Below are 25,599 nucleotides of genomic sequence, written 5' to 3'. Positions count from 1 at the left end.
TCACTTGAGCCCGGAAGGCAGAGGTTGTAGTGAGCTGAGATGGTGCGAGTGCACTCCAGCCTGGGTAACAGAGAAAGACTCTGTCTTGAAAGAGAGAAAGAAAGAAAGAGAGAGAGAGAGAGAGGAAGGAAGAAAAGAGGGAGGGAGGGAGGGAATGAAGGAGGGAAGGAAGGAAGGAAGGAAGGAAGGAAGGAAGGAAGGAAGGAAGGAAGGAAGGAAGGAAGGAAGGAAGGAAAGAAGGAAGGAAGGAAGGAAGGAAAAAATAGGTAAGGTCTACTAGATATAATTTGATTTTATGTGGTCTTCTTTCACCAAGGAGGTAGTGAACCCGCTCCTTCTTTTCCTATGAAGGATGATAGAATTTTAAAAAATCTGTAGAGCAAATGCATACTGATGCACTCTCTCCTTTTTGCTTCAGTTTTTGACATTATCCCAAAATTCTACTTGCCGAAGTGAAATTATAACTGTTTACTCCTACCTAAATTTCAACTATTCTAATTCATTTGATACTGTAGTTGGATTCAAAATAATTTCTTATTTAAATATATTTTAAATCTTACATTCTTATGTGTTCAACATTCTTTTATTTATATAAATATTTAAAAACTATTTCAGTACATTTGACAATAGTTCATTAAATCATCCTCTCATTATAACCATTATTTAATTGAATCTAAAATGCTATTAATGGCCAGGCATGGTGGCTCATGCCTGTAATCCCAGCACTTTGGGAGGCTGAGGTGGGCAGATCACTTCAGGTCAGGAGTTCGAGACTGGCCTGGCCAATATGATGAAACCCCATCTCTACTAAAAATACAAAAATTAGCCAGGCGTGGTGGCATGTGCCTGAGTCCCAGCTACTAGGGAGGCTGAGGCAGGAGACTTGCTTGAACCTGGGAGGTGGACGTTGCAGTGAGCTGAGATCACGCCACTGCACTCCAGCCTGGGCAGCAGAGTGAGACTCCATCTCAAAAAATAAATAAAATAAAATGCTATTAATTGTAAGGTTTAATGTTATTTTATGTACCATTAAGAAGGACAAAAAAAAACCTTCCACTTAATCTGTGATATAATGCTTCCTTTTCTCTTAGAATTTTTTTTGTTTTTTTTTGTTTTTTTTTTTGTTTGTTTTTTTTTTTGAGACGGAGTCTCGCTCTGCCGCCCAGGCTGGAGTGCAGTGGCCGGATCTCAGCTCACTGCAAGCTCCGCCTCCCGGGTTTACGCCATTCTCCGGCCTCAGCCTCCCGAGTAGCTGGGACTACAGGCACCCGCCACCACGCCCGGCTATTTTTTTTTGTATTTTTAGTAGAGACGGGGTTTCACTGTGTTAGCCAGGATGGTCTCGATCTCCTGACCTCGTGATCCGCCCGTCTCGGCCTCCCAAAGTGCTGGGATTACAGGCTTGAGCCACTGCGCCCGGCCTAGAATATTTGTTTTACATTTGTTGAAAACATTCTTTTAGGCTTAAACATAGATTTAAAAAATCATTCCACAAAAAACCAAGCATCTTGAATAAAAAAATGGGCAAAAGACTTGAATAAACATTTCTCTAAAGAGGATATACAAATGACCAATAAGCACATGAAAAAATATTCAACATCATTTACTATTAAGGAAATGCAAATCAAAACCACTATGAAATATCACCTCATGCCCATTAAGATAATATGCTTTGGCTGTGTCCCCACCCAAATGTCACCTGGAATTGTAATAATCCCCAGATGTCAAGGGTGGGGCCAGGTGGAGATAATTTAATCATGGGGGCAGTTTCTTCAATAGTGTTCTGGTGGTGGTGAATAAGTCTCATGAGATTTGATGGTTTTATAAATGGGAGTTTCCCTGCTCAAACTCTCTTCGCTACTTCCATGTAAGACGTGACTTTGTTCCTCATTCTCCTTCTGCTGTGATTTTGAGGCCTCCTCAGCCATGTGGAACTATGAGTCCATTAAAACTCTTTCCTTTATCATTTACCCAGTCTCTGGTATGTCTTTATTAGCAATGGGAGAGCAGACTAATACAGATGGATACTATTTTTTTAAAAAAAAGAAAAAAGTGTTGGTGAGGATGTGGAGAAATTGGGATCTGTGCACTGTTGGGGGGAATGTAAAATGGCACAGTCATGATGAAAAACAGTCTGACAGTTTCTCAAAAATTAAAAATAGATATGATTCATATCCTGCAACTCCACTTCTGGGTATTTGCCCAAAAGAATTGAAACAAGGGTCTCAAAGAGATATTTGTACAGCCATATTCATAGCAGCATTATTCACAAGAGCCAAAAGGCAGAAGCAAACCCAGGTGTTTATTCATGGATAAATGGATAAGCAAAATGTGGTACATACATTCAAGTATTTTTCAGCCTTACAAAGGAAAGAAATTCTGACACAGGCTACAGTGTAGATGAACCTTGAGAACATGATGCTAAGTGAAATAAGACAGGTATTGTATGATTCCACCTAACTGAGGTACCTAGAGTAGGCAAATTCATAGAGATAGAAAGTTAGGGGGCCGGGTACAATGGCTCATGCCTATAATCCCAGCACTTTGGGAGGCCGAGGTGGGCGGGTCACCTGAGATCAGGAGTTCGAGACCAGCCTGGCCAACATGGTGAAACCCCGTCTCTACTGAAAATATTTTTTAAAAATTAACCAGGTGTGGTGGTGGGTGTCTGTAATCCCAGCTACTAGGGAGGCTGAGGCAGGAGAATTGCTTGAACCCAGGAGGTGGAGGTTGCAGTGAGCTGACACAGTGTCATTGCACTCCAGCCTGGGTGATAGAGTGAGACTCCGTCTCAAAGAAAAAAAAAGAAAGTTAGAATGTGGTTGCCAGGGACTGGAGGAAAAGGGGAATGGGCAGTTATTGTTTAATGGGTACAGAAGTTTAGTTTTACAAGATGAGAAAGATCTGGGGCTGGATGGTGGTGATGGTTCCACAACAGTGTGACTATACCTAATGCCACTGAACTGTATGCTTGGTAATGGTTAAGATGGTACATTTTATGTGTATTTTACCATAATTTTAAAAAATTAAGAAAGAAAAAAATTTTCACTCTTATGCATGTATATAAAAAAAAATACAGGCCAACCAAATGAGTTAATGCTTTCCCAAAACTCCTTCACATATCAAACTTGCCTCTTCCAAATCGCTTTTTGATTCTGAGTGGCAGATGTCACTTTCCCCATGTGATGTCATCCACGGTGCCATGAAGCACACTGGTGATGCAGCATGTCAGAGTTCTCCACTATTGTCCCCAGGACTTCTGTCGAAGCAGCTGATACCCTTTCTGCAATGACAACAATGCCACGACTGTTGTGTGACCAGTGAGATGCATTCCAATTTCAGAATTGTTAAAATGTGAAGAAAACTGTGCCAGAAGCAATAAAATATGGTGATTTTTGTTCTTGACTTTTATTAGCTAGTGGACTTGATGAACCTAAAATGAGATTGTCAGAATACAAATGGTCTCTCAAGACGGAAGTCTCATCCCCTGTTTAAAAGTCTTCAGTGGCTTCCAAATATTGGCCAATAGAATAAAGTTCAAATTCCTTAGCATCAATATAACACTCTTCATGACCTGTTTCTTTTTTAAAATTACGAACTATTTTAAACACACAAAAATTCAGAGAAAAGCATAACAAATAACATGTAGCCACCACCCATATTTGACAAATATTTGATAAATGTTGATACTTTGCCGTATTTGCCTAGACCATATGGTTTTTTTTTTTTTTTTTTTTGCTATGTAAACATAAGTAACATTTATAACACTAGGTGTCAAAAGTCAGGGTAAGTGATAAGTGAACATATTAAAACTGTTCCAAAAAATATACAACGGAAAAAGTCTAAAAGAAAATAAACCAAAATTACAGGGTGAATAATATATACCATTTTACATTTTCATAGCACGCAATCATTGGAAAATTGTTTAAAAATTAGTGGTGATCAATGATATAACTGAAGACTATCTATGTCTTATGTCTTTCTACATTCACAAGTACATGAAGCTGAGAGAGTATTTGGGTTTTTGTTGTTGTTGTTGTTGTTTTTGAGACAAGGTCTCATTCTATTATTGCCCAGGCTGGAATGCAGTGGTGCGATGTCGCCTCACTGCAACCTCTGCTTCCCAGACTCAAGCAGTCCTCCCACCTGTCTCTGGAGTAGCTGGGGCAACAGGCCTGTGCCACCATGCCTGGCTAGTTTTTGTATTTTTTTTTTTTTCCTAGAGACTGGGTTTTGCCATGCTTGCCAAGCTGGTCTTGAACTCCTGGGCTCAAGGGATCTGCTTGCCTCAGCTTCCCAAAGTGCTGAGATTACAGGTGTGAGCCACCGTGCCTGGCCAAGTTGCTTAAGAAAGTAAGCCGCTACTGATGAATTGAAATTCTCTGTGTACCACCCACCCTATTCTTTTTTCTTCCCCAGAGCTAATCGCTTTCTTGAAGCGCTCACAAAACCCTTCCATCCATGTTTTTATACTTTTATTCTATATGAGTCCTTTCCTCTCTATCTTTAAGTGACACATTGAATTACTTTGTTTTCAATTGTACACATTATTTTTGTTTTTCTTTTTTCACTTTTACATATGTTTCCTTAGCTGTAGAAATCCTCCAGCAATGTGTTTCTTATCATTTTCCTGTCCCTGGGCCCAAATGCTTGCAAATTTTCCTATTTCAAACAATCCACAATTAAATTTTGGACATGTCTTTGTGTACAATGGCCAGAATTCTCTATAGCAGCTTTGGCCAATAGAAATATAATAGAACCACAAATGCAAATCACATATGTAATTTTAAATTTTCTAGTAGCTACATTAGAAAATGCAAAAAGAGGCTGGGCATGGCGGCTCACACTATAATCCCAGTACTTTGGGAGGCCGAGGTGGGCAGATCAACTGAAGTCGGGAGTTCAAGACCAGCCTGACCAACATGGAGAAACCCCGTCTCTACTAAAAATACAGAATTATCTGGGTGTCATGGTGCATGCCTGTAATCCCAGCTACTCGGGAGGCTGAGGCAGGAGAATCGCTTGAACCCAGGAGGCGGGGGTTGCAGTGAGCTGAGATCACGCTATTGCACTCCAGCCTGAGCAACAAGAGTGAAACTCTGTTTCAAAAAAAAAAAAAAAAAAAAAGCAAAAAGAAACAGGTAAAAAAAGAAACCGTTGAAATTAATTTTGATGCTACATTTAACCCAATATATCCAATATATCCATTTCAAGATATGAACAATATAAACATTAATAAAATAGTTTACGTTATTTCTTGCAGACCAAGTCTTCAAATCCAGTGTGTGTCTCATAATTTGGACAGGTCATGTTTCAAGTGCTCAAGTTATATGTGGCTGGTGATGACTGTGCTGGGTAGCGTGGCTCTAGAGTATACATTTAGAAATGGAGTTGCTGAGTCAGGACATGCCTGTCTATAACTTCACTTGATGTTGCAAATGGGCTCTTCACACTGCCAAAGTCCCTCTTCCCTGAAGTCCTTCCCAATTGTCAGTGTGACCTGCCTCTCACTCTCTGCCAGTCTGTTGGGTATGGAATGGCACCTTATCATGTGTCACTTTTACAGTTTATGCTAGTGAGTTCAAGAATCTTTTACATTTACTGATCATCTGAATTTCGTTTCCTATGAACTTCTCATTCTGATCCTTTGTGTTTTTCTACTGAGTTGTATTTTTCTCAGTACGTAGTTCTTTATGTATTCCACATACAGGTCTTTGATGGATATATATCCTAGAAATGTCACCCTCCAGACAATGATTTGTCTTTTTTTGTTGGCATTTTTGTCACACAGCAGAGTTTTAAAACTTTTCTTTCTTTCTCTTTTTCTTTCTTTCTTTTTCTTTCTTTTCCCTCCCTCCCTCCCTCCCTCCCTCCCTCCCTCCCTCCCTCCCTTCCTTCCTTCCTCTCTCTCTTTTCGGGGTCTTCCTCTGTCACCCAGGATGGCAGGCAGTGATCTCACCTCACTGCAGCCTTGCCCTCCCAGGCTGAATTGATCCTCCCACCTCAGACTCCCTAGAGGCTGGGACTCCAGGAGCACACCACCACACCTGACTAATTTTTCTATTTTTGGTAGAGACGGGGTTCCGCCATGTTACCTAGGCTGGTGTCAAACTCCTGGGCTCAAGCCATCTACCTGCCTCAGCCTCCCAAAGTGCTGGGATTACAGGCATAAGCCACAGTGCTCAGCCGCAGAAGTTTTAAATTTTAATGTTGTGATATTTATCAATATTTTTATGAGTTTGTGCTGCTTCTGTCTTGGCTAAGAAATTCTTCCTTGCTTCAAAGTCATAAAAATACTTATTTTTTTTCTTTAAAAGTTTTAAAGTTTTCTTTTTCATATTTAGTTCTTTATCCCAGCACGAATTTCTTTCGTGTTAGGGATGAAGTGGAAATTTAATTTTCTGTTTTGCCATGTGTCTTGCCAGTTGGTCCATCCCTGACTGGGAAGTTGGTGATCACCTCACTGATTTCTAATACTACGTCGATCCCACACCCAGTTCTCACGCCTGGGAATATTTCTAGAGCCTGCATTCTGTTCCATGTTTCTATCCCTGAGTCAATACCACATGGCCTAATTACTGCTCTTTATAATAAATCTTGATTTCTGCTATAGCAAGACTCCTCTTTATTCTTCAAAATTGTCTTCAACATTTTGTCCTTTTAAATTCCTTCTGAGTTTTATGACCAGCTTGTCAAGTACCTGGAAGACCTGTTGGGATTTTGATTGAAATCGCATTGGCTTTTGGATCAATTAAGAGGTAACTACGATTCCTTTTTTTTTTTTTTTTTTCTTTTTCTTTTTTTTGAGATGGAGTCTTGCTCTGTCGCCCAGGCTGGAGGGCAGTGGCGCAATCTTGGCTCACTGCAAGCTCCGCCTCCTGGGTTCAAGCGATTCTCCTGCCTCAGCCTCCAGAGTAGCTGGGATTACAGGCAACTACCATTACAAAACCACCCTAACACTCCCTTATATCTACCCATCTTGCCGACCTCTCACTGGTTCTAAGGTGTAGCCCTCAAAGTCTCTTGATTTTCTTTGTTAACAACCATATTGTCTATGAATAATGAATACTCTGTCTCCGCCCTTCCAATCTGCAGTTACTCCTTTCTCAGTTACTTCCACCTACCTTCATGGACTCAGCCCTCACCTCGCTGCACATGTTCCTTATGCTGCTACATGCGACGATTAATCAGGCTTAATTTACACACATTCCTTTGTGCCACTGAACCTTGCAGGTGCCATTTCTCTGCCTATGTCCCCTGTGCCTCCAGATTCACTCCATCTTGTATAAATGCCACCTCCCATGTGAAACTTTCTTAAATCTACCTTAGGAGAAATTCTTTTTCACTCCTCTCAGCTTTGGGGACATACACAGATGGTCCCTAATTTACAATGGTTTAAAATTTTTGACCTCATGATGGGATTACTTAATGCATTTCAACTTACCTCTATTTTTGACTTATGATAAGGTTGTCAGGATGCATCCCATTGTATGTCAGGGGCATCATTCCCACCATCATGTATGTAATGCACCATGCTTCAGGCTTTTTCTCCTTTCTTGGAGTGTGAGTATCCCAAGGTCAGTGACTGTGCTACATTCATCTCTGCATTCCAAGTGACTAGCATAACAAGGGCCCACACACGGGGAGTGTCCGAAAAGGACTGAGGTTTATAATTCTTTGGGTGTATACCCAGTAATGAGATTGCTGGGTCAAATGGTATTTCTAGCTAGATCCTTGAGGAACTGCCACACTGTCTGCTATAAAGACACATGCATATGTATGTTTACTGTGACACTATTCACAAGAGCAAAGACTTGGAACCAACCCAAATGTCCATCAATGACAGACTGGATAAAGAAAATGTGGCACATATACACCATGGAATACTATGCAGCCGTAAAAAAAATGAGTTCATGTCCTTTGCGGGGACATGGATGAAGATGGAAACCATCATTCTCAGCAAGCTATCACAAGGACAGAAAACCAAACATTGCATGTTCTCATTCATAAGTGGGAGTTGAACAATGGGGACACATGGACACCGGGAGGGGAACATCACACATTGGGGCCTGTCAGGAGGTGGGGGACTAGGGGAGGGATAGCATTAGGAGAAATACCTAATGTAGATGACGGGTTGATGGTGCAGCAAACCACCATGGCACGTATATATCTATGTAACAAAACTGCACGTTCTGCACGTGTACCCCAGAACTTAAAGTATATACAACAAAAACAAAAAAAAAAACCAAAAATATCCTTTACTCGGGGGGCGGGGGTGGTGGAAAGGACTGCAGAATGACCAAATACTAAAGCTGCATCTGAATTTCAGTTGGGAGTTGGTGGGGAGTGACTACCCCAGATCTAGAGCTGAGAGTCCTTAACACTGTGAGTCCTGGTGCTTCACCAGTTCACAGTATCCACATGTTCATCAAACTCACAAAAGTTTGCTTTATCAATGGGCAGATCGCGTTATTAACTTACGCTGTGATAGTGACAGTGCTTTCACCTGGGAAACAGGACTAGCCATGGGCCCCATGTGTGACCTTCCCATGAAGCCTGATCCTCTGGAAACCCCAATATACATCAGGGAGGTGTTTGGTGAGGGTAACAGAGCGCTTTCCCCTCCTTCCACTTGGTCATGCCCTCCTAGCATTTGTTCTATTATTTTTTTTTTTTAGCTTATTTTTGAAGGTCAATTTTCTTTTTCCCTAAAATGTATTTTAAAAGGGAACTTTATATCCCTGCTATCCATTTTATTTTACTTTTATTTTGTCAGGGCCTCATTCTGTTGCTCAGGCTGGAGTGTAGTGGCACGATCATGGTTCACTGCAGCCTTGACCTCCCCAGACTCAGTGATCCTTCCACCTCAGCCTCCTGTGTAGCTGGAATTACAGGCATGAGCCACCGTGCCTGGCCACTCCTATACATTTTAAACCAGAGTCATTTGAGATAAATAGAAAGGAACTAAAAAGAAAAACAAAAGGTTAAATTTTAGCTGGAAAATTTTGCTTGCTACTAGTGTGGGGCCCTAGGCCTACTCTACTGCTATGAAGTAAGAAAACGGTTAGCAAAGTTTTAAAGACTAGCACCAAACCTAGGCTTTCTTCTGGACGATCACCAGTGCAGCACGTGATCTCTAGGTAAAAGATGTTAAGACTTAGGACTCTGTATACCCCATCAGCATTGCTGACACATAGCAAGGTAGCGCCCTGGTTGAAGGCCTACCAGGCCTGTTTTGTTTCCTTAGTGGGTATCAATCCTATAAGCCTGGTAAGTTTTAGATTAAAAATAGAAACATTTAAGAGAACGAAAAATCATAAGCGCATAGAAAAAGTGTGGAATGGTGTCACCCAAGTGTCAATAACATTTATTGACGGAGGGTAGTTTATGTGGAATAATTCTAGATTTGTTGCAAAGATAATGCAGATTTCTTATATAGCCCTAGCCCAGTTTCAGTTGCCCTTAATATTATCAGCTTACATTGCTGTGGCACATTTGTCAAAACTAGGAAACCAACATGGTACATTAATATTATACTCCAGACTTTATTCACATTTCCACAGATTTTCCACGAATGTCTTTTTTTTTTTTTTTTTTTTGTTCGAGGATCCCACCAGGGCTCCACAATGCATTTTAGTTGTCATGTCTCTTTCTCCTCTGGTCTGTGGAAGTTTCTTAGTGTTTCCTTGCTTTTCATGACATTGTCTGTTTTGTGGAGTAAAGGCTGTGTGTTTTGTCAAATGTCCCGAGGTGATCTGATATTTTTCATGATTAGGCTGTGGTTAAGAGTTTTCAGAAAGAACACTGTAGAGGAGAAGTGCCCGTCTCCTGGCAGCATGTCAGGGTTCCAGATAGCCACACGAGTCATCACTCATGGGTGTTAACCTTCATCACGCAGGGTGGTGTCAGGCAGGTTTCTCCACTGTACCATGACTATTTCCCCCTTTCCATCTCTATTCTGTGGAAGTGAGTCACTAAGTCCAGCCCACATCAGAAATGGGGAGAGGAGGGAGAATTCAGTTCTACCTCTTGGGTCAGATGGTTGGAGGAACCCAGTTCATTTGCTATTTTCCAGTTGAGATATATACAGATACCCAGAGAAATGCTCCAGATGCTGTGCCTGCTTTCCAGAGACCACAGAGGGCTTCCCTGCAGGCTGTGGTTTCTGGAGTTTTTCCTGTCAACAGGCTCCCATTTATTGGCTACCATAGCTCAGTTCTAAAAACGTCCCACAACCCCTGCCCCAAGGTGTGCAACTTGTTCCTCACCTTCTGCAACTGTAACTGTTAACACTTCATTTAGAAATAGTCTAACCACAGACACTTCAGGTTCTCAACTGGAAAAAGGAAAAAAGATGTTCTTTATTCAGTATCAAATTTTCTTTAAAAAAATCTTAAAGGTGTAATGTTTATTCAGTGAGCATTTAGGAAACCTTGCAAGTCTCACCACTCCAAAATTAAATTACACGTGGCCTAATCAGAATATACATAAATGGCTGGGCGTGGTGGCTCACACCTGTAATCCCAGCATTTTGGGACGCAGAGGAGGGCAGATCACTTGAGGTCAGGAGTTCGAGAACAGCTTGGCCAATACGGTGAAACCCTCTCTACTAAAAATATATAAATTAGTCAGGCATGGTGGCACATACCTGTGATCCCAGCTACTCGGATCCCAGCTACTCGGGAGGTGGAGGTTGCGGTGAGCTGAGATCCTGCCACTGCACTCCAGCCTGGGCGACCGAGTGAGACTCTGTCTCACTCACACACACACACACACACAAAAAAAAAAAAAAAAAAGGAAAAAAAGAAAAGAAAAGAATATACATAAATGGAAGAATAGTATATTGGTCAGGCTAGGCCAGAATTTTCCTGTGGTAACAACCTCCCAATTCCAGTGGTGCGAACATGATCAGCGGGGAGGTCTGCCCGTCCCAGTCACTGAGGCACCCAGGCTGATGCAGGCTCCACTTGTCCCATGCTGCCATGGCTGCTGACCCAGGAAAGAGGACACAGAGAATCACACATAGCACTAAACCTTCTCACCAAAAGTGGCATCAGTTACTTGTGTTCACATTGCATTGGCCAAAGCAAGCCATGTGTTTCCATTTAACTTCAATCCTTGCCAGGCACACTTCTCCTTCCTTGCCTTCTTAGCGTTACTGACAACTTAGTATCCATATTGCTCTTCACTTGGCTGCCTTATTTATGTATCACTTTTGACCAAGTTTTCTAAAATGAGAAGTTTTGATGAATAATGTCCTTTTTGACTCTAAACTTCAAAGACCATGTGATCTCTAAAAGCTTTTCCAGTCCTAAAATGGCATGATTCTAAATCTTTCCATCGTGTGCTTTGAGCCATAATGTACCCCCTTATTTATGTGCAGAATTACCATTAGAGTCAACTCCCATTATTTAATAATGGTGGATAGGGAAGAGAGAATATAGAAAAACAATGCTGGAGTATAAAGCTTAAAAGTTTTAAAAACCAAAGAATGAAATATTTTCTTATTAGAACAAACAACTAAGCCAGAACAACATAATGCAAAAAAGAAAAAAATAGAAAAGAAAAAAACAAAACAAAACAGAAAAACCAAACAGCCAACATTCCTTGCCTCCCATCAGATAGATAAAAACACGGATTTCAGAGTTGAATTTATTTCCCCACAGTAGATAGTTGTCTTTCTAGAAGAGTGATTCCCACAGGGGTGCCTGCTAAAAATGCAGATTCCTAGTCTCTGCATCAGCTCTGGGTTTCTATGCTAAGCAAGCAAAGTGTCTGGGACATAATAGGGTGCTCAATAAATAGCAGCTGTTTTATTAGCAAATTAATAATACACAAATTATACCTTTTTAAGAAGAAAGAAAAAGGAAACCCATGGCAGGATTTTTCTTAGTTGCCAAGGGCAATATCAAGACAGCTGCTGCAGAAACTCAGGTGTGAAGGCTCAGATGCAGATGGTGATGATGGCAGGGAAGAGACAGGAAGGGCCTTGGTAATTTGAGTGAAGAGAAGGAAGAATAAAGGAGTGAATCAAGGACAACTCCCAAGTTCTTGAGCAGGGTGAGTGACAAGCAGGAGGTGATTTAAAAACGAAACACAATGCTTTAAAAATCATTTCAGTTTCAGAGATTCTGAGGGCCCAAAGGAAGCCAGAGTAGTCACATGACCCACCATGACCCCCAGGCTCCTGAGTTGCACAATTAACTTCTGACATTGACTAAAGTGACCATTTAAAAGAAAGTGTTGCACCAAGAGTTGCCTGTAGTCACTCGAGTCACTAGACCCCAATATGTATGAATTACCAATTTCCTTTTTCTAAACAGTATTGACATGTAATTTACATAGCATATAATTCACCTATTTAAAGTGTACAATTCAATGGTTTTCGGTGTATCCACAGAATTATACAGTCATCAGCACAATGAATTTTAGGACATTTTCATTATCCCTCCCAAAACTCCTCCTATCAGCAGTCACTCCTCTCCCGACCCCAGGCCTAGACAACCACTCATCTGTCAATGGATTTTCCTACCCTAGACACTGCATAGAAATGAATCTGACATTATGTGGTCTTTTGTGAGTGACTTCTTTCACTTAGAATAATGTTTTCAAGGTTCACCCATGTTGTAGCATGGATTAGTACTCCATGCCTTTTTACTGATGAATGATATTCTATTCTATGGATATTCTGTTTATCCATTTATAAGTGATGGACATTTGGGTTGTTTCCACTCTTTGGCTCTTACGAATAATTCTTCTGTACACATTCCTGTACAAGTTTTTGTGTAGATATGTTTTCATTTCTCTTGGAGGAGAATCATTAGGTAATAATCCCTCTATGTTTAACCTTTTCAGGAACTACCAGAGTGTTTATCAAAGTTGCTGCACCATTTCACATCCCTGCCAGCGATTTCTCCACCTCTTCATCACTTGTTACCTGCCTTTTTGATTCCAGTCACGCTAGATGGCATGAAGGGGTACCTCACTGTAGTTTTGATTTGCACTTCCTTGAAGACCAATGATGCCACGCATCCTATTGGCCATTTGTGTATCTTCTTTGGAGAAATATCTATTCAGATCCTTTGCCCATTTTAGAAATTGGGTTGTCTTTTTGTTATTGAGTCATAAGAGTTATTTATGTATTTCTGGATACAAGTCCATTTTTAGATGTATAATTTGCAAATATTTTCTCATTCCATAGATTGTTTTTTCACTCACTTTTTTTTTTTTTTGAAATGGAGTCTCATTCTGTCACCCAGGCCGGAGTGCAGTGGCACTCTCTTGGCTCACTGCAACCTCCACCTCCTGGGTTCAAGCGATTCTCCTGCCTCAGCTTCCCGAGTTGCTGGGACTAGAGGTATGTGCCACTATGCCCGGCTTTTTGTATTTTTAGTGGAGATGGGGTTTCACCATGTTGGCCAGGCTGGTCTCAAACTCCTGACCTCAAATGATCCACCCACCTTGACCACCCAAAGTGCCAGGATTACAGGCATGAGCCACTGCACCTGGCCTTAACTTTGATGGTATCTTTTGCAACCACATCTAAGCCTTTGCGGTCATATCTAAGAAACTGTTGCCTAATCCAAGGTTAGATAAATTTACACGTTTACTTCTTTTTTTTTTTTTGAGACCAAGTCTTGTTCTTGTCACCCAGGTTGGAGTGCAATGGTGTGATCTTGGCTCACTACAACCTTCGTCTCTCAGGTTCAACCGATTCTCCTGCCTCAACCTCTCAGGTAGCTGGAATTATAGGTGCCTGCCACCATGCCTGGCTAATTTTTGTATTTTTAGTAGAGACGGGGTTTCACCATGTTGGCCAGGCTGGTCTTGAATTCCTGACCTCAGGCGATCTGCCTGCCTCAGTCTCCTAAAGTGCTGGGATTACAGGCATAAGCCACCGTGCCTGGCCACCTATGTTTACTTCTAACAGTTTTATAGTTTTAGCTCTTATATTTAGGTTCTTGATCCATTTTGGTTAATTTTTGTACATAGTGTGAGGTAGGGATCCAAGATCATTCTTTTGCATGTGGCTATCCATTTGTCCCAGCATCATTTGTTGAAAAGACTATTCTTTACCCCATTGAGTAGCAGAAATTGTCACCCTTGTCAAAAATTAATTTACCTAAGTGTGACAGTTTGTTTTTGTATTCTCAATTCTAGATACATATGAATCAACAGTCAATATTCCATTGATTTCTGTTTATCTAGTACCACAGTATCTCAATTACTGTAGCTTTTCAGTAAGTTTTGAAATAAAGAAATGTGAGAAATCCAATGGTTTTTTTTTTTTTTTTTTTTTGAGATGGAGTCTTGCTCTGTCACCCAGGATGGAGTGTAGTGGCGTGATCTCGGCTCATTGCAACCTTTGCCTCCCAGCTTCAGGCGATTCTCCTGCCTCAGCCTCCTAAGCACCTGGGATTACAGGTGCATGCCACCACACCTGGCTAATTTTTCTATTTTTAGTAGAGATGGGGTTTCATCATGTTGGCCAGGCTGGTCTCGAACTCCTGACCTCAAGTGATCCACCGGCCTCAGCCTCCCAACTGTATTTCTTTTTCAAGATTGTTTTGGCTATTCTGAGTCTCTTGAATTCCACATGAATTTAAGATCAGTTGGCTAATTCGTAACATAGAAACTACCTTGAATTTTGATGGGCATTGCATTTATCACTTTGCTTCATGATGACACTTAAAAATGAATATGCAAGTTCATATTTATGTCATAAAATTTCACTTGAATAGCAATGTAGTCCTAAGTTTTCCTATGAAACAATTAGAAAACTTAAAAGAACATATTCATTTTGGACATCACATATGAACACAGGGTTTCAGTTTGTTTAAAGACTTTATTTACAACAGATGTCACAGCATGTTAGTCATAAAAATCATCAGAATCATCGGTGTTATGGTTTCTAGGGCGTAAAGCAGCCTCAATTTCTGAGTTACTGTCGTCAGACTCATCCCAGAGGGCTGGAAAATAAAACCAGACAGTCATTTAACATTTCTGCACTCTGGTTAAGAGCTTACAAAACAGCAGAGCACGGAAGGACTGGTTAAGCGGAGTGTCGGTCTGCAAAATGCCTAACAGGGACACCACGTGATGTACCTGACCAGACACACCCAAATGCATGTCACACTGCACAGATTACACAAAGTGTGTCCTATGCACTGTTATGCAAAACAATTTGCAGAATACTTCCTTTTCCCTTCTGTTGTGCCCAACTCTTTATTACAGGATAGGGATTTAAAGTCAGGGTTACATGGAAGCAGGGTTCCCTGGTGTGCTGTATCAGCCTGATGCCATCCCACCTCAGCTGTCCCTCCACTTTTATCTCCCATTCTTCTTTATGAGAGTAGAGAGGAGAAGGGAAAGACGTGACAGAGGAATAAGCAGAGATGGTTAGCCTGAGACAGGGCTTTGGTTCACATCATTTACTTGAGAGGTGAACCCAGGAACCATGGAGACAGTGTAACAAGGAGGACAGGAAGCCAATGAAGGGTATGATGATGAGTGGGTGCCTGGCAGTGAGTGGACAGGCAGGGCTCAGCCTGCTGGGGCCCCCTGAGAGACTGCAGAACTCTCCCCAAGGTTGTCCCAGTGAAGAGCAAGGGAGCGGGGTTACTGATCCACCAACTTGCCTCTGTTGGTTGAGGGTTGCTCTCAACCCAGGGCATCAACTCTGTGGTACTCTGGGCTGCCTTGTGAGGGCTGAGCATGCTCCTGCAGCCAGAGAAAGCCCTCAGGCAGAGAGACACAGCTGCTTGGTGCAGGAAGCTGTGGGCGTTGTGAATTGGAGCTGAGGTGCCCTGTGGGTGGTCTGGCAGGATGTGGTGGTGGAGTGCATCACGTCTACCGCATCAACAATCCCCTAACTCTGTGGACACCCGCATGGCAACACCTGCCAGCTCTGTGCTGACTTCTCATATGCGACCCGATCTCATCCTCACACCAGTCTGGCAAGGTAAGTATTAATGTTTCCATTTCACTGAGCAAACAAATGGGCACTGAGGGGGTTAAGAAATTGGCCACAATCACTGCCTGTGAGTAGCCAAGCTGGGAGTCCCACCCAAGTCATCTGACTCAAGCCCGTACTCTCCATCACAACCCACTGGGTACTTGTCTCCCCCACAGTAGGTAGCTGTCCTTCTAGAAGAGTGATTCACACTGGGGTGCTTGCTGAAAATGCAGATTCCTAGGCCTAGGTTCTACAGCCGCTCTGAATTCGTTTCCACGCTGCGTTAGCAAAGTGGGTGCTAAATAAATAGTAGGTATTTTTGTTATTGGCAGTAAAACTATTAATCGAATTATACCTTTAATTTAAGGTATAAGCAGTTTAAGAAGACAGGAGCTGAGAGAGCCCAAGCTGGGCAGGGGATATGCCACAGTGTTAGGGTAGAAGGCAGGCTAGATTTTTCCTGTGAGCGGGGGGTTGAAGGATGAATAGGAGCTCACTGGGCTGAGGAGAAGGAAAAGGAACTCCCTAGAGAAGGAACAACACGGGCAAAGGTACAGAGGCATAGGTGTGGTACAGCTGAAAAAAGCTGACTGTGGTTTGACCCAAACAGGGGACCTTGGGAGGAATAAGCTGGAGAGCAGAGCTGAGGCCTTCCAGGAATGGAGAAAGCTCAGACTACACTGCAGGCACGGGGAGGCATCGGCAGTCCTTACACAGGAAGGTCGGGGGAAGCCAGGGTCTGGAGGCTGGTGGCCAGGTGAAGGACAGTCAAGAGCTGGGAGGAACTCGGTATGAGGAAACCAGTTAGAGTTACTCCAAGAGCCTGTCCAGTCATGAGCAATGGGTGCTTCCGAGGATGGGGAGAGTCAAGAAACATTTTATTGGTAAAATACATGGTGCCGATAATTAATTAGACATGGAGGCCAGGATGCCCTGCAAATTCATACTTGCAAATTACAATGCTCTGCCCCTGAGGTCCATGGCACCTGTGTGGTCCTGTCTGTGAAGAACGGAGCCTCCAGAAGCCCTCAGGCTCCACCCCAGGGAGAACTGCAATGGCAGTCCCTGTGAGCATGCCCGCTTCAGGACTCACATGAGGGTGTAAACAACAAATGCATGTCACAGAGTTTTTTGGTTAAAACACAAAAAGAAAATCTGTTGTCCGATTATCTCTCTCACCATTAGATTTTAACTTGATCATGGGTTTCTTTTTGTTTTCATGCCTGCAAAATAAAGAAACAGTCTAAGTTCTGGAAAAAAAAAAAAAAGACAATGAAACTAGTATTTTCATAATGAATGCATTAGAGAAGGAGCACTTTGATTCACTGGAGGCCAGAACTTTACACTTACTTCCCAGAGTTTAAAAGTAAAGGGAAAATATCGGGATGCAGCGTGGCCTTGCTGGGAGGGTCGCTACTCAATAGCATTGCTCCCGTCCTGGGTGTGTCCCCTCAGCAGGTCTGCATGGCCCACCCCGCGCTGCTGAGCTGTGCCTGTGTAGGGCCCTGTGTTCTTGGGGGAGGATGATCGCATGGGCCCCTGAGGCAGAGGACCGGTTTCCCTCAACAGTCTTCTGGAAGACACTGATGCGTGAAGCTTTAGTGCTTTCAGGCAAGCTAAAAATGAAACACTGACAGCAGGGAATTCAGGATGTTGGTAAGGAAGTTAAAATACTGAGTCAAACCAGTGGCAGCAGTACTAACAGCCTAAGGAAGGAGTTCAACACCAACACCTGGTAGAGGGCACTGCAAGTGTCATACAAATGCTAGTGTTCATGGCATCCAGGACCGAGTGACTTCTCGACTGAGGCCAATATGGCAAGAAAACTGGCTCCACAGGATATGATTTCTCTGTGTGCCTTTTCAGGAGTTTTTGCAATTTTAATGAATTTAAAAGTCTCCCCAGGGAGCAGCACTCGAATGTTTTATGATGCTGAGATTTTTTAAGAATTGCCTGAATGGTCACAGGAGATGTTGGTAGAGAAACCATTCTTGGTGCATAGTTTGACGCTTTGCGCTACCCCACGTACCACCATTGCCCTTCTCAAGGCCAGGGCCTTGCTCTTCTGACAAAGGAAACCCTGCAAATATCTTTTCCTTCCCTTTGGGCCAAGTCTGGTTGACTTTTGGCTTAAAAATCTACCTTTTGCTATAATTTACTGTTTTTTCAGAACAACATGCTTCGCTAATGTATTGTTTTCTAGGCTATCTTTCAGTGTTCCCTTTAAATTTAGTGCCTGTTTCTTTAATTGCCATGACTGAGTAGCACTCACAGCCATTTCTCCATGAAGCATGGAAGACCCCTACGAGCATCTGGAAAGGCCAGCAGCTGACTGACAGTCCTGGAGCTGCCAGGATTGTGGGGACCTGCCAGTGAGGTGAGCCTGAAAGAACCCGTTTTACAGAAAGTGACACACACATCACACACACACTAAATGCAACCGCAGGGATGTCTATTATTTCCCCACCTCCCGCTATCTGAGGACACTGGGCTAGGTGCTGCAGGAGAGGGTGGATTATAAAAATGCTAGGAGGGGTGGAAAGAGGCTAATTTGCCAGCCACAGTCCATATAAGAAGAGCCACAGGGGGAACAGGAGAAATCTTTGCCAGCTGGGAGGACGAGGGCACTGTGGCAGGCAATCGGGGGAGCTGCAGGACCACAGAGGAAGCCAGGCACCTCCAAAGGCAGAGGCCTTCACAGGCCAGGACTGAGGAACAAGGTGTGGCAGCAGAGAGCCCCTGACACGGAGCTGAGGCCTGTGTACACTGAGGACACAGTGGCAGGTGAGCTCAGCTCCATCTCAGCAAATGGTACCCCCGACCCACTAGTCCCCCCAAGCCCCTCTCCAGTCTCCACTCCTCCTTCCTCCACACCCAGTCTGGCCCTCGGTCCTGCCAATTCCCCCACCTCCCCACAATACTTCCTGCAGTCCTCGCCAGTTCCCTGGGCACTGCCAGCACACTGGGCAACAAAACTATCAGCTCTTGCTTTCTTTCTCTGCAACAACTTCCTAACTAGTGACACACACTCATCTTGTCCCCTACAATCCATTTCCCACTAGGCAATGAGAGTGAGCTTTCTGAAATGCAAATCTGGTCACTCCACTTCCTTGCTTAAAATTCTTCAATGCCTTTCCACTGATTTCTGCACAAAGACCTAAATCTCAAGCAGTGCCTCCAAGGTGGATCCCCCAGGAGTGTCGTGCTGTCCTCCTGGAGTCTTCCCACTTCTGACTCCCTATCTTCACCACTGAGTCCTCGTCAAGTTGCTGTCTCACATCCACTTGTGCAGCGAACAGATGTGCCACTCCTCCCCCTCTGAACTGCAAGCTCCATGCGGGCAGTGACCACACCTGTTTCAGCTCACTTGGGTAACGTGGTGCACAGCACTTAACAGGTGTTTAGTATGGTCACTTGGAATGAACAAGTGAACCTCACTAAGCATAGGGCCCTGCTTAAAGGCATTTGATCAATATTCAATTATATAATACTTGATTTACATATTTCTATTTAATATTGCACTTCAGAATAAAGTTTAAGTTTCTTTGGCTTCCCTGCTGGCAAAGAAAAAAATAAAAATAAAAACCCAGAAAAGCTAAAGGGGGGGAAAAAAAAAGGAAAGAGTCATGCACAAGGCTGTAAACACAAACAACATGAGAACCATCTATGCGCGTGTGTGTTAGTTGTCACTTAACTCATCAAAAGCAATCAGCCAGCAACGCTCAGTCCCACCACGGAGGTGACCCACTGAGCATTTCAGGGACCTCGCTTCTGCATGTGGCACTCTAGGAAAAAATGATTTCCTGAAGCCATGTCTCTATGAGGCCACTTGAACTTGCTTTTTCTGTTTGTCCTGTGGTTACACAGTGTGGCTTTGAGAACATTTAAGCCACAGGGAGCCAGTAAACATCCCAGTGAAACGTGAATTAATCGTGTAATGGTTCTTAATTGTCTGTGTTACTGGTTTTCTCACAGGAAACATGTTTCAGAGCTAAATGTGCGTGGTGCATGGTCTACCCACGGAGACGGGCAGAGCGTGCTTTTCAGTGTTTTGTTCTCCACTCTCATATCTAAGGGGCAATTATTTTTCCTTTTGGGAAAATCTCTGAAAGTCAATGTGACCCTGCAATTCATAGTTGATTTTTTATTATACAGAATTCTTAGGGTCAACATTTTTTTTCTCTAGGTCATGCCTAATATGTAAAGCTAAGGCAAGGCTGATGGAGAAGCCTGAGAACTTTCTATGGTGTGCTGGACAGAGCCAACTACTTTGGCTACTAGAGTAGATGAAAGAAAAACAAAACTGCAAAACTGCATTTCAGAAAGTAAAAGAAATCAAAGAGTCAAGGTTGTAGGCCATGGGATACGGTCACCATGTGGTCTTATGTGCTCGGAATCTAACTGCTGAATCTTTGCTGAGAGTGTAGAAGTAAAGTTTTCATCTTGTAAGGCAGAGGTTTTCTGTAAAGAACCAGAGAGTAAATAGTTCAGGCTTTGAGGGCCATACGGTCTGCCACAACTACTCAATTGTGTTTGTAGCATGAAAACAGCCATGGACAATTTGTAAACTAAAAGATGTGGCTGTATTCCAACTAAACTTCATGTATAGACACTGAGATTCGAATTTCATATAACTTTCACATGTCATGAAACATTATTCTTTTAATTTTCATCCAACCATTTAAAATGTGAAAACCACTCTTAGCTTGCGGGCTGTATGGACCCAGGCAGGGGCCTGGGCATGGCCCAGGGGCCATTACTGCTGTAAAGAATTGCCTCACATGAGGCCCATGCTGCAGGTCAGAGAGCCTGCCTTTCCCCGCACCGCGGCTCAGGGCGACTCTTGGAACTGCGGAGGGTAGACTTGGCATTTTTTCCCTAGAAGTTTACAACTGGACTGGAGGTCCTACTTCAAAATAAACCATTTTCAGCAAGACACTGCAGATGATTAACTGAGTAAACTAAAATATAACCACGTTCCACTCTTCTCATTTGAATAGGACAATTGGCTGGGTGTGGTGGCTTACGCCTGTAAGCTCAGCACTTTGGGAGGCTGAGGCGGGTGATCGTCTGAGGTCAGGGGTTCGAGATCGGCCTGGTCAACATGGTGAAATTCTGTCTCTACTAATAATACAAAAATTAGCCAGGCATGGTGGTACGTGCCTGTAATCCCAGCTACTCAGGAGGCTGAGGCAGGAGAATCGCTTGAACCTGGGAGGCAGAGGTTGCCGTGAGCTGAGATCGCGCCACTGCACTCTAGCCTGGGTGACAGAGCGAGACACCGTCTCAAAAAAATTTAATTAATTAGTTTTAATTAATTAAGAAATAATGGGACAATTATCTCTGCAGAATTTCCCAGTAGCTTTGGTCATTTTTTCTCCCAGCTGTGCCAGGAATGCCCCATTCCCATTAGGGAGGTGCTCACTTGTTGCCGTTCTGCTGTGCTGACTTCACCACATCTCCCCCTCTACCTAGCCCTTAAGCCATCTCATTTTGGATGCATTTTGGTAACTGCTTATAAATTCCCCTGCTATTGATAAACCAGATTAGGCCAATGCTAATCAATGTCACTTTTGTTCTCAACCTTGTTAAACTTAAGAAGTTAGGGCCAGCCAGGACTTCAACAGAACAGGTTTTGTCTGAGAGCAGCCCTGGTACACAGTGAACACTCTACACATGGAGTCAGGATGACACAGTGTGCTATGGAAAACAGTAACAATTACGTGTCAGTGGTTCATTTTATATAAACAAAAGGCTAATGTAGCTAGAATTGGTCTACACAGTCAACATCAATATAAAGTTAGATAGTAAGGATGACTGACAATAGTAGGTTTTGCTTTGTGGAGCCAACAAGTAAAGACAAAAATGAGACACGGAATACCCAAGGCGAAGAAACCCACTATTCAATTAGAACACGGCATTCACAGATTATCAATCCAGAGCCTTCACTGTACAGTGGTGGAGCCCAGAGAGGTTGAGAGATGTGTCCTAAGACACACAGAGTGAGCCAGCAGCAGAGCAGAAGTGGAACAAAATGCTCTTCCCAGGACACTCCTACAAATGCACACGTTGTAGACACCCGCCCCACAGGGCCTCCTGAGCAGCAGTAAAACAGTAGGGCAGGGAGAACCTGGCTATGTGATCTGCTTTCAGAAGCTGAGACAGAATCAGCTCTGGGGCCAGACAGACTCTGCTCACTCGTGATCCTGGGCAAGTTCTCTACCTCTTCAAGCACCAGTTTTCTTGTCTGTGGAATGGGGACAGCAATGCCTTCCTGGAAGTGTTCTGAGAAGTTTGCAGACAATCCTGTGAGAGCCTGCAGAAAGCAGACTTCAGTAAGCAGTGCCACTGCACCGTCAGCACATGTGGATCAACAAAAGCATGTGCTCAGTTTGGTGATGTGCAGCCGTGGGTTCTAAGTGGAGGTGATGAGTACTCACGCACAGGGGCCGAGGAATGGGAGGTTTGGGGACAGACGGAGAGAAGACAGGCCTGAGATGCATGAAGTTTCTTCCTCGAGGAACCTGACAAGTGGGTGCCCTTGAAATGGGAAGAGCCAGGGCAACTGCCGCAGCCAGGCCTTCCAAGAGCAGGGGCAGAGCAAGGCATCGGACTCTGTGCTGGGGCTGCAGCAGCAAACAAGACAGACTCGCTCGATGCCCTTGAGGTGCTCATGCTCCAGTGAGGAGACTGACACCAGAATAAATACCATGAAATGGGCTGAAAAGGCAATTGTGGGGTTGGCTGAGAACTGATGACAGTGGAATTGGGGGATGATGTTCCAGGCCTCCAGCATGTGCCAAGAGCTCTCATCAAGGTCAGGGCCCGAAGCCAGACACCTTTCCATCAGCAGACAAGACAACAGCCAGGGAAGAACCCCAGTGAGACTCTGCAAGTGTGTTCACACAGGTCCTGCTTCCTGAAACTGGAGATGCATGAGCAGACGGCATATTCACAGTCATCACCAGTCTCCCTTTGAAAATGTATGTGTCCACACACACACACATTCACACACACACTCTCTCACACACTCTCTCTCACACACACACACACACTCTCTCTCTCTCACACACACACACACACACTTATGCAGATAACTGTATGAAATGCATGATTCCCTGCAGCTCAAGTACATGATGCCATACAGAAGTAAGGGAACTTGTACAAACTGACTTTTATTTAAAAAAAACAAAACTAGAGTGAATGGTGCAGCTATACATCCATGCTTACTCACTCAGGAAGTGCAATGACTATCCAGCACTGGTGATTAAGAAACCCGCTGCTGGGCACGGTGGCTCGCTTATAATCCCAGCACTTTGGGAGGCCAAGGAGAGAGGATCACCTGAACTCAGGAGTTCGAGACCAGCCTGGGCAACCTGGCAAAATGTCGTCTCTACCAAAAATACAAAAAATTAGCCGGGCTGTGGTCCCAGCTGCTTCGGAGGCTGCGGTGGGAGGATTGCTTGAGCCTGGGAGGCAAAGGTTGCAGTGAGCAGAGATCATGTCACTGCACTCCAGCCTGGGTGACAGAGTGAGACCCTGTCTCTAAAAATAAATAAATGAAACGAAGCCTGCCCACTGTGGGAGGGAGGGTACTGGGAAATGGCTTCTATCCCTGCACTACAGATGATAAGAGAAATAGCTAGGGAGACCACAGGAGGGGCATGCTGTACAGCCAGGTCTCTGCTTAGGAAACTTTCAGAAGGTTGAGTTAAGCCTTGAAAAATCTAGAAGGCCTTAGCCAGGTAAAAGAGTGGAACAGGAGCATTCCACTAAAAGCCAGGGACATGAAATAGTGGGTCATATGCGGCAATGACATGCGGTCTGGTTGTTAACTTTCTTGAGCAGGGGGACAAGGGGAGCTGGCTGGTAAGGGTGTGTAGACTGCCCGTGCTCGACAGGGGTGCAGGCAACAAAGGCCCCCTGAGAGATTTGTGGCAGCAAAGGTGGGTGTCAGATACTCATTCCTGGCCAGAGCCGGAGCAGGGGGTGGAATTTGGAGAAAAGAACAGAGAGAAAGCCTCATACTAGTAAGACACTGACTCAATTTCATGGTCAGTATCTTTTTATTCTTTTTTTTTGAGACGGAGTTTTGCTCTGTCACCCAGGCTGGAGTGTAGTGGCACGATCTCGGTTCGCTGCAAACTGCCTCCTGGGTTCAAACAATTCTCCTGCCTCAGCCCCCTGAGTAGCTGGGATTACAGGCACCTGCCACCATGTCCAGCTAATTTTTGTATTTTTAATAGAGATGGGGTTTTGCCATGTTGGCCATGCTGGTCTCGAACTCCTGACCTCAGGTGGTCCACCCACCTCAGCCTCTCAAAGTGCTGGGATTACAGGTGTGAGCCACCGCACCCAGCCATCATTATTTTTTTTTTTTGAAACAGAGTCTTGCTCTGTTGCCCAGATGAGTGCAGTGGTGCAATTTCGGCTCACTGCAAGTTCTGCTTCCCAGGTTCACGCAATTCTCCTGCCTCACCCTCCCAAGTAGCTGGGATGACAGGTGCATACTACCACACCTGGCTAATTTTTTTTTTTTGTATTTTTAGTAAAGACAGGGATTCACCATGTTGGCCAGGCTGGTCTCAAACTCCTGACCTCAAGTGATCTGCCTGCCTTGGCCTCCCAAAGTGCTGGGATTACAGGTGTGAGCCACTGTGTCTGGCCTGTCATATCATTTTTTTAAAAAGAAAAAATAGCCATGGCCTATTAACAAATATACCCAAGTTATTGTGACTTTGAGGCCTCACCAATTGAGTGTGGCAATAAGACTCAGAGGGTCCTGCCAGGAGCACTGTCTATGACGTCCAGGATAAGGAGGAATGGCTCCCGGCAGGAAGTGTCCTTCCAGTTCTGAAGTCTAATTAGCAGGCTGAAAATAGCGAATTTATGAGAAGACATGGTCTTTAGACTCCAAATTCTAAAATTTTAAGTAATTTTTGACTGCTAGCGGAAATCAGTATTACAATTTCTAAAGGAGCAATTTCAGCTGGAACGTTCCCCAAAACAAACATATGTTTCTGAAAAACAGAAGGCAAAAAATAATCCAGAAAGAAAAAAATCCCAATGACTGTGCCAACAAATCTCTGTAAACACTAATTTTAGGTTTTAAAGGCCTACCAGTAATTTAACAAAGTCTGAGCGCCCCCTGATGGTTAATCAGGGGTCCTACAGAAGATGCCACTTATAGCTACCTGAGGTCAACTTGTTAACTTTTCTCTTCAAATAATCAAGCAAGTCATTGTTCTTATTTGCTTTGTGCAGAAAAAACAAAGTATGTAGGCTTGTGATAAGAAACGTGACATGTTTAGGAAGCTGCCAATTCAGTGGAATTTAAGAACGGAGATGTGCCAAACCCAAGACAGAGAAGAGTGCTTTTATATAAGAACCTAAAGGACTTCCAGGAAAAACTCATTTTTATTTCACTGGACTATTGGTTCCTTATAATCTTTATGTTATCCTGGGGAAAACGGCACAGCGACCAGGCAAAGACAGAAAATGCCACCGCCCCCACCAGAGCATCAGCTGCAGGCTGGCGCCCTCCACTGGCCGCTCTGGTGGCTGCAAGGCTGGCACAGAATGCCACCCATGGTGGCCCTGCCAGGGAACTGTGGCTGGGTGACTTCTGCTACCTTTCCCCCAGG

General features: G+C 43.8%; 1 protein-coding gene across 9 annotated transcripts in view; it reads right to left on the bottom strand.

The window, feature by feature from the left end:
• Positions 1–2,283: 2,283 nt before the first annotated feature.
• Positions 2,284–25,599, bottom strand: part of LOC105486794 (kizuna centrosomal protein) — a 131,934-nt gene continuing 108,618 nt past the window's right edge. For 7 of the 9 annotated variants that reach the window (XM_071079740.1, XM_011749852.3, XM_011749850.3 and 4 more), the window contains 2 exons: positions 17,135–17,178; positions 14,826–14,969 (listed from right to left, as the gene is read on the bottom strand). In XM_071079740.1, the coding sequence (XP_070935841.1) occupies positions 14,872–14,969; positions 17,135–17,178 (142 nt within the window). In that variant the 3' untranslated portion in view covers positions 14,826–14,871. Of the gene's footprint in view, positions 3,284–14,825; positions 14,970–17,134; positions 17,179–20,328; positions 20,417–25,599 lie in introns of those variants that run through there. The other 2 variants (XR_011613597.1, XM_071079741.1) reach the window with 2 other exon arrangements.

The sequence above is a fragment of the Macaca nemestrina genome, chromosome 15 (genome assembly GCF_043159975.1).
Source record: "Macaca nemestrina isolate mMacNem1 chromosome 15, mMacNem.hap1, whole genome shotgun sequence".
In the NCBI taxonomy this organism is placed as follows: Eukaryota; Metazoa; Chordata; class Mammalia; order Primates; family Cercopithecidae; genus Macaca; species Macaca nemestrina.
The sequence above is the reverse complement of the archived record's forward strand: the minus strand, read 5'-3'. Positions and strand labels throughout refer to the sequence as shown.